Raw genomic sequence first — 7,756 nt, 5'->3', positions numbered from 1 at the left:
GAGCTATGGGGCAGAGCTCTGGGTGCCATTGTCCTGCTACGGGTCTGCCCCCCAAGTTCCCCACTATGTGTCTGCCCCCCAAGTTCCCCGCTATGGGTCTGCCCCCCCCGCTGTGTGTCCCGCTATGGGTCTGCCCCCCCGCTGTGGCTCCCGCTATGGGTCTGCCCCCCCACTGTGGGTCCTGCTATGGGGCTGCCCCCCAAGTTCCCCGCTATGGGTCTGCCCCCCCACTGTGGGTCCTGCTATGGGGCTGCCCCCCAAGTTCCCCGCTATGGGTCTGCCCCCCTGCTGTGTGTCCCCGCTATGTGTCTGCCCCCCAAGTTCCCCTCTCGGTGTCCCTGCTATGGGGCTGCCCCCCAGCTGTGTGTCCCGCTATGGGTCTGCCCCCCCCCCCGCTATGGGGCTGCCCCCCTCGGTCCCCTCTCCATGTCCCCGCTATGGGTCTGCCCCCCAAGTTCCCCGCTATGTGTCTGCCCCCCAAGTTCCCCTCTCCATGTCCCCGCTATGGGTCTGCCCACAAAGTTCCCCGCTATGGGTCTGCCCCCCAAGGTCCCCGCTATGGGTCTGCCCCCCAAGCTCCCTGCTATGGGGCTGCCCCCCAAGTTCCCCGCTATGGGGCTGCCCCCCCCCGCTATGGGTCTGCCCCCCAAGTTCCCCTCTCCGTGTCCCCGCTATGGGTCTGCCCCCCAAGTTCCCCGCTATGTGTCCGCCCCCCCCCGCTATGGGTCTGCCCCCCAAGTTCCCCTCTCCGTGTCCCCGCTATGGGGCTGCCCCCCAAGTTCCCCGCTATGGGGCTGCCCCCCAAGTGACCTGCTCGGCGTAGAGGTCGTCGCGGTCGTGCATGTGCTGGTGCTTGCCCAGGTCCGTGGTGATCTCCCCCACCTCGGTGTAGAACTGCACGTCCGTGTGGCGCTTCTTGCCAAAGAGGATGGCGTTCTGGGGGGCGGACCCATAGCGGACCCATAGCGAACAATGGGGGTGGGGTCGGACCCATAGGAACCAATGGGGGTGGGTTTGGACCCATAGAATCCAACCCCATTGACCCCAATTGCCCCATTGACCCCACATCGACCCAACCCCATTGGCCCCATTGACCCCATTGAAGACCCAACCCAACCCCATTGACCCAACCCAACCCCATTGAAGACCCAACCCAACCCCATTGACTCCATTGACCCAACCCACCCCACATCACCCAACCCAACCCCAACCCCCCATTTGAAGACCCCCCAACCCAACCCCATTGACCCCCCTCCCTCATTGACCCCATGAAGCCCAACCCAACCCCATTGACCCCACCCATCGACCCAACCCCATTGACCCCCATTGACCCCCATTGACCCAACCATTGACCCCATTGAAGACCCAACCCAACCCCATTGACCCCACTGAAGACCCAACCCAACCCCATTGGCCCCATTGACCCCCATTGACCCCAATGGCCCCATTGACCCCACATCGACCCAACCAAACCCCATTGACCCCATTGAAGACCCAACCGAGCCCCATTGACCCAACTCAACCCCATTGACCCCATTGACCCCCATTGACCCCATTGAAGACCCAACCCAACCCCAATGACTCCATTGACCCCCATTGACCCCACATCGACCCAACCCAACCCCATTGACCCCCATTGACCCCATTGAAGACCCAACCCAACCCCATCGACCCAACCCCATTGAAGACCCAACCCAACCCCATTGACCCCATTGAAGACCCAACCCAACCCCATTGACCCCATTGAAGACCCAACCCAACCCCATTGACCCAACCCAACCCCATTGACCCCATTGACCCCCATTGACCCCATTGAAGACCCAACCCAACCCCATTGACCCCATTGAAGACCCAACCCAGCCCCATTGACCCAACCCAACCCCATTGACCCCCATTGACCCCCATTAACCCCACTGAAGACCCACCCCCCTTGCCCCCCCCTCCCCCCCGCCGTGGGTCCAGCCCCACGGCGCCGTGGGGCGCACCTTGAGGTGGAAGTGCAGCACGATGATCATCTCGCCGTCGCAGGGCTGGAAGAGCGCGTGCTTCACGTTGTTGTACAGGATGTCCACCTTGTCGCCCCGCACCGACGTGAAGCGGAAGCCTGGGGGGCAATCGGCGACGTGGGGCTCCCAGACCCATAGGGACCAATGGGGAAGGTCCCGGACCCATAGGGACCAATGGGGAAGGTCCCGGACCCATAGAACCCAATGGAGATGATCCCAGCCCCATAGAACCCAATGGAGATCCCACCATTGACCCCATTATGGAGAACCCATCGGCCCCATGGAGCCCATTATGGAGGTTCCAGCCCCATAGAACGCAATGGAGAAGGTCCTGGCCCCATAGAACCCCATGGAGATGATCCCGGCCCCATAGAATCCAATGGAGAAGATCCCAGCCCCATAGAACGCAATGGAGAAGGTCCCGGCCCCATAGAACCCAATGGAGAAGGTCCTGGCCCCATGGAGCCCATTATGGAGGTCCCAGCCCCATTGAGTCCATTATGGAGGTCCCAGCCCCATAGAATCCAATGGAGAAGGTCCCAGCCCCATAGAACCCCTAGGGCACCCCCCCCAGCCCCATAGATTCTATGGGTCAGCCCCCTAGAGCACCCCCCCAGCCCCATAGATCCCATGGGTCAGCCCCCTAGAGCACCCCCCCAGCCCATTTGATTCGTTTGGTCATCCCCCATGCGCACTCCCCCAGCCCCATAGATTCTATGGGCAGCCCCCTAGCCCCCATAGACCCCCTAGGACAGCCCCCTAGGGCACCCCCCCAGCCCCATAGATTCTATGGGTCAGCCCCCTAGAGCACCCCCCCCCAGCCCCATAGATTCTATGGGTCAGCCCCCTAGAGCACGCCCCCAGCCCCATAAACCCCCCTAGAGCACCCTCCCAGCCCCACAGATCCCATGGGTCAGCCCCCTAGAGCACCCCCCCAGCCCCATAGATTCTATGGGGCAGCCCCCTAGAGCACCCCCCCAGCCCCATAGATTCTATGGGTCAGCCCCCTAGGGCACCCCCCCAGCCCCATAGACCCCCCTAAGGCACCCTCCCAGCACCATAGATTCTATGGGTCAGCCCCCTAGGCACCCCCCCCAGCCCCATAGATCCTCTGGGGCAGCCCCCTAGAGCACCCCCCCAGCCCCATAGATTCTATGGGTCAGCCCCCTAGGGCACCCCCCCCAGCTCCACAGATCCTATGGGTCAGCCCCATAGGGCCCCCCCCCAGCCCCATAGACCCCCCTAAGGCACCCTCCCAGCCCCACAGATCCCATGGGTCAGCCCCCTAGAGCACCCCCCCAGCCCCATAGATCCTATGGGTCAGCCCCCTAGAGCACCCCCCCAGCCCCATAGATTCTATGGGTCAGCCCCCTAGAGCACCCCCCCAGCCCCATAGATCCCATGGGTCAGCCCCCTAGGGCATCCCCCCAGCCCCATAGATCCCATGGGTCAGCCCCCTAGAGCACCCCCCCAGCCCCATAGATTCCCTATGGGGCAGCCCCCTGGGCACCCCAGCCCCATAGATTCCCTATGGGCAGCCCCATAGGGTCCCCCCTCAGCCCCATAGACCCCCCTAAGGCACCCTCCCAGCCCCATAGATCCTATGGGTCAGCCCCCTAGAGCACCCCCCCTGCCCCATAGATTCTATGGGTCAGCCCCCTAGAGCACCCCCGCAGCCCCATAGATCCCATGGGGCAGCCCCCAGGGCAACCCCCCCAGCCCCACAGATCCCATGGGTCAGCCCCCTAGGGCACCCCCCCAGCCCCATAGATTCTATGGGGCAGCCCCCTTGGGCACCCCACCCCATAGACCCCCTAGGGCAGCCCCATAGGGCACCCCCCCAGCCCCATAGACCCCCCTAGGGCACCCCCCCAGCCCCACAGATCCTATGGGGCAGCCCCCTTGGGCACCCCACCCCATAGACCCCCTAGGGCAGCCCCATAGGGCCCCCCCTCAGCCCCATAGACCCCCCTAAGGCACCCCCCCAGCCCCATAGATCCCATGGGTCAGCCCCCTAGAGCACCCCCCCCAGCCCCATAGATGCTATGGGGCAGTCCCCTAAGGCACCCTCCCAGCCCCATAGATCCCATGGGTCAGCCCCCTAGAGCACCCCCCCAGCCCCACAGATCCCATGGGTCAGCCCCCTAGAGCACCCCCCCTGCCCCATAGACCCCCCTAAGGCACCCCCGCAGCCCCATAGATCCCATGGGGCAGCCCCCTAGGGCACCCCCCCAGCCCCATAGATGCTATGGGTCAGCCCCCTAGAGCACCCCCCCAGCCCCATAGACCCCCCTAAGGCACCCTCCCAGCCCCATAGATCCCATGGGTCAGCCCCCTAAGGCACCCCCCCAGCCCCATAGATGCTATGGGGCTGCCCCCTAGAGCACCCCCCCTGCCCCATAGACCCCCCTAAGGCACCCCCGCAGCCCCATAGATCCCATGGGGCAGCCCCCTAGAGCACCCCCCCAGCCCCATAGATCCCATGGGTCAGCCCCCTAGAGCACCCCCCCTGCCCCATAGATTCTATGGGGCAGCCCCACCGTTGACGTGGGCCTCGAGGGCGCCCTGCATCCTCTTCTGGGCGATGTTGGGCCGGATGTAGAGGTCCTTGAGCTTGGGGTTGCTGCGGTTGAGGTTGATGACGAGCGAGTCCTGCTTCACGATGCCCTATGGGGCAGGCAGGGGGCGCTATGGGGCGCTATGGGGCGCTATGGGGGGTCTATGGGGGGGCTATGGGGTGTCTATGGGGGGCTATGGGGGTCTATGGGGCGCTATGGGGGGCTATGGGGAGTCTATGGGGGGCTATGGGGTGTCTATGGGGGTCTATGAGGGGTCTGCGGGGGTCTATGGGGCAGATATAGGGGTCTATGGGGGTCTATGGGGGTCTATGGGGGTCTATGGGGGGCTATGAGGGTCTATGGGGGGCCTATGGGGTGCTGCCCCACACTTGCCCCACCCCTGCCCCATAGCTGCCCCACACCTGCCCCACATCTTCCCCATACCTGCCCTACACTTGCCCCACACCTGCCCCACACTTGCCCCAAACTTTCCCCATACCTGCCCCACACCTGCCCCATAGCTGACCCACACCTGCCTTAGAGCTGACCCCACCCCTGCCCCACAGTTGCCCCACACCTTCCGCATACCTGCCCTACACTTGCCCCACACTTTCCCCACAGCTGCCCCACACTTACCCCACACCTGCCCTAGAGCTGACCCCACACCTGCCCCACACCCGTCCCACACCTGCCCCATAGCTGACCCCATAAGTGCCCCACACTTTCCCCACACTTTCCCCACACCTGCCCCATAGCTGCCCCACACCTCCCGCATAGCTGACCCCACACCTGCCCCACACCTGCCCCATAGCTGCCCCACACCTCCCCCATAGCTGACCCCACACCTGCCCCACACCTGCCCCATAGCTGCCCCACACCTCCCCCATAGCTGACCACACCCCTACCCCACACCTGCCCCACACCTCCCCCATAGCTGACCCCACACCTGCCCCACACTTGACCCACAGCTGCCCCACACCTTCCCCACACTTTCCCCACCCCTGCCCCACACCTGCCCCAGACTTTCCCCACCCCTGCCCCATAGCTGACCCACACCTGCCCCATAGCTGCCCCACACCTCCCCCACCCCTGCCCCACACCTTCCCCATGCTTTCCCCACCCCTGCCCCATAGCTGCCCCACACCTGCCCACATAGCTGACTCCACACCTGCCCCACACTTTCCCCACACCTGCCCCACAGCTGCCCCACCCCCGCTCACCTCCTTCTCCTTCTCCTCGGCCTCCCGCGTCTTGTAGCGCTTCTGCACCTCCTTGATGGAGCGGAACGCGTTCTGCAGGTTCAGCGCGGGCACGGCCGCCTCCCCCGGGCTCTTCAGGTTCGACGCCCTATAGGTGCTATGGGGCAGGAGCTATGGGTCAGCCCCTATGGGGCGGGAGCTATGGGGCAGGAGCTATGGGGCGGGAGCTATGGGGCAGGAGCTATGGGGCAGGAGCTATGGGTCAGGATCTATGGGGCAGAATCTATGGGGCAGGAGCTATGGGTCAGCCCCTATGGGGCGCTATGGGGCGGGAGCTATGGGGCGGGAGCTATGGGTTGCGATGGAGCGGGAGCTATGGGGCGGGAGCTATGGGTCAGGATCTATGGGGCGGGATCTATGGGGCGGGAGCTATGGGGCGGGAGCTATGGGGCTATGGGGCAGGAGCTATGGGGCGGGAGCTATGGGGCAGGAGCTATGGGTCAGGCCCTATGGGGCAGGAGCTATGGGGCGGGAGCTATGGGTTGCGATGGAGCGGGAGCTATGGAGCGGGAGCTATGAGGCAGACACTATAGAGCAGGATCTATGGGGCGGGAGCTATGGGGCAGGAGCTATGGGGCAGGAGCTATGGGGCGGGAGCTATGGGGCAGGATCTATGGGGCAGGAGCTATGGGGCAGGAGCTATGGGGCAGGAGCTATGGGGCAGGATCTATGGGGCGGGAGCTATGGGTTGCGATGGAGCGGGAGCTATGGGGCGGGAGCTATGGGGCGGGAGCTATGGGGCAGGAGCTATGGGCAGGCGTTCTGCAGGTTCAGCGCGGGCACGGCCGCCTCCCCCGGGCTCTTCAGGTTCGACGCCCTATAGGTGCTATGGGGCAGGAGCTATGGGTCAGCCCCTATGGGGCAGGAGCTATGGGGCAGGATCTATGGGGCAGGAGCTATGGGGCGGGAGCTATGGGGCGGGAGCTATGGGGCAGGAGCTATGGGTCAGGATCTATGGGGCAGGATCTATGGGGCAGGAGCTATGGGTCAGGATCTATGGGGCAGGATCTATGGGGCAGGAGCTATGGGGCGGGAGCTATGGGGCAGGAGCTATGGGGCGGGAGCTATGGGGCAGGAGCTATGGGTCAGGATCTATGGGGCAGGAGCTATGGGGCAGGATCTATGGGGCAGGATCTATGGGGCAGGAGCTATGGGGCGGGAGCTATGGGCAGGCGTTCTGCAGGTTCAGCGTGGGCACGGCCGCCTCCCCCGGGCTCTTCAGGTTCGACGCCCTATAGGTGCATTGGGGCAGGAGCTATGGGTCAGCCCCTATGGGTCAGGAGCTATGGGGCAGGAGCTATGGGGCGGGAGCTATGGGTCAGCCCCTATGGGGCGCTATGGGGCAGGAGCTATGGGGCGGGAGCTATGGGGCAGGAGCTACGGGCAGGCGTTCTGCAGGTTCAGCGCGGGCACGGCCGCCTCCCCCGGGCTCTTCAGGTTCGACGCCCTATAGGTGCTATGGGGCAGGAGCTATGGGTCAGCCCCTATGGGGCAGGAGCTATGGGGCGGGAGCTATGGGGCGGGAGCTATGGGGCGGGAGCTATGGGGCGGGAGCTATGGGGCAGGAGCTATGGGGCAGCAGCTATGGGTCAGCCCCTATGTGGCAGGAGCTATGGGGCAGGAGCTATGGGTCAGCCCCTATGGGGCGGGATCTATGGGGCAGGAGCTATGGGGCAGGAGCTATGGGGCGGGAGCTATGGGGCGGGAGCTATGGGCAGGCGTTCTGCAGGTTCAGCGCGGGCACGGCCGCCTCCCCCGGGCTCTTCAGGTTCGACGCCCTATAGGTGCTATGGGGCAGGAGCTATGGGTCAGGATCTATGGGGCGGGAGCTATGGGGCGGGAGCTATGGGGCGGGATCTATGGGGCGGGAGCTATGGGGCGGGAGCTATGGGGCAGGAGCTATGGGGCAGGAGCTATGGGGCGGGAGCTATGG

General features: G+C 64.7%; 1 protein-coding gene across 1 annotated transcript; it reads right to left on the bottom strand.

Moving 5' to 3' along the window:
- Nucleotides 1-786: 786 nt before the first annotated feature.
- LOC134158711 (FACT complex subunit SPT16-like) lies at nt 787-5,922 on the bottom strand. Its single transcript, XM_062608924.1, has 4 exons — nt 5,785-5,922; nt 4,547-4,673; nt 1,986-2,104; nt 787-936 (listed from the first exon to the last, which is right to left on the bottom strand). Exons 2-4 carry the CDS (start codon nt 4,575-4,577, stop codon nt 787-789), a joined length of 300 nt encoding a protein of 99 aa, XP_062464908.1. The 5' UTR covers nt 4,578-4,673; nt 5,785-5,922.
- Nucleotides 5,923-7,756: the final 1,834 nt, after the last annotated feature.

The sequence above is a fragment of the Pezoporus occidentalis genome, unplaced genomic scaffold, assembly GCF_034315485.1.
Source record: "Pezoporus occidentalis ecotype Australia unplaced genomic scaffold, CSIRO_AGI_Poc_V1 ctg1318, whole genome shotgun sequence".
Classification (NCBI taxonomy): Eukaryota; Metazoa; Chordata; class Aves; order Psittaciformes; family Psittacidae; genus Pezoporus; species Pezoporus occidentalis.
Note: the sequence above shows the minus strand (reverse complement) of the source record. Positions and strands in the feature narration are given on the sequence as shown.

Coding starts and splice junctions, on each gene's coding strand:
- LOC134158711 (XM_062608924.1), bottom strand. CDS start 4,577: ATGCAGGGCGCCCTCGAGGCCCACGTCAACG. Junction 2,105..4,546: donor CCTCGAGGCCCACGTCAACG/GTGGGGCTGCCC, acceptor ATTGCCCCCCAG/GCTTCCGCTTCACGTCGGTG. Junction 937..1,985: donor TGCTGCACTTCCACCTCAAG/GTGCGCCCCACG, acceptor TCCGCCCCCCAG/AACGCCATCCTCTTTGGCAA.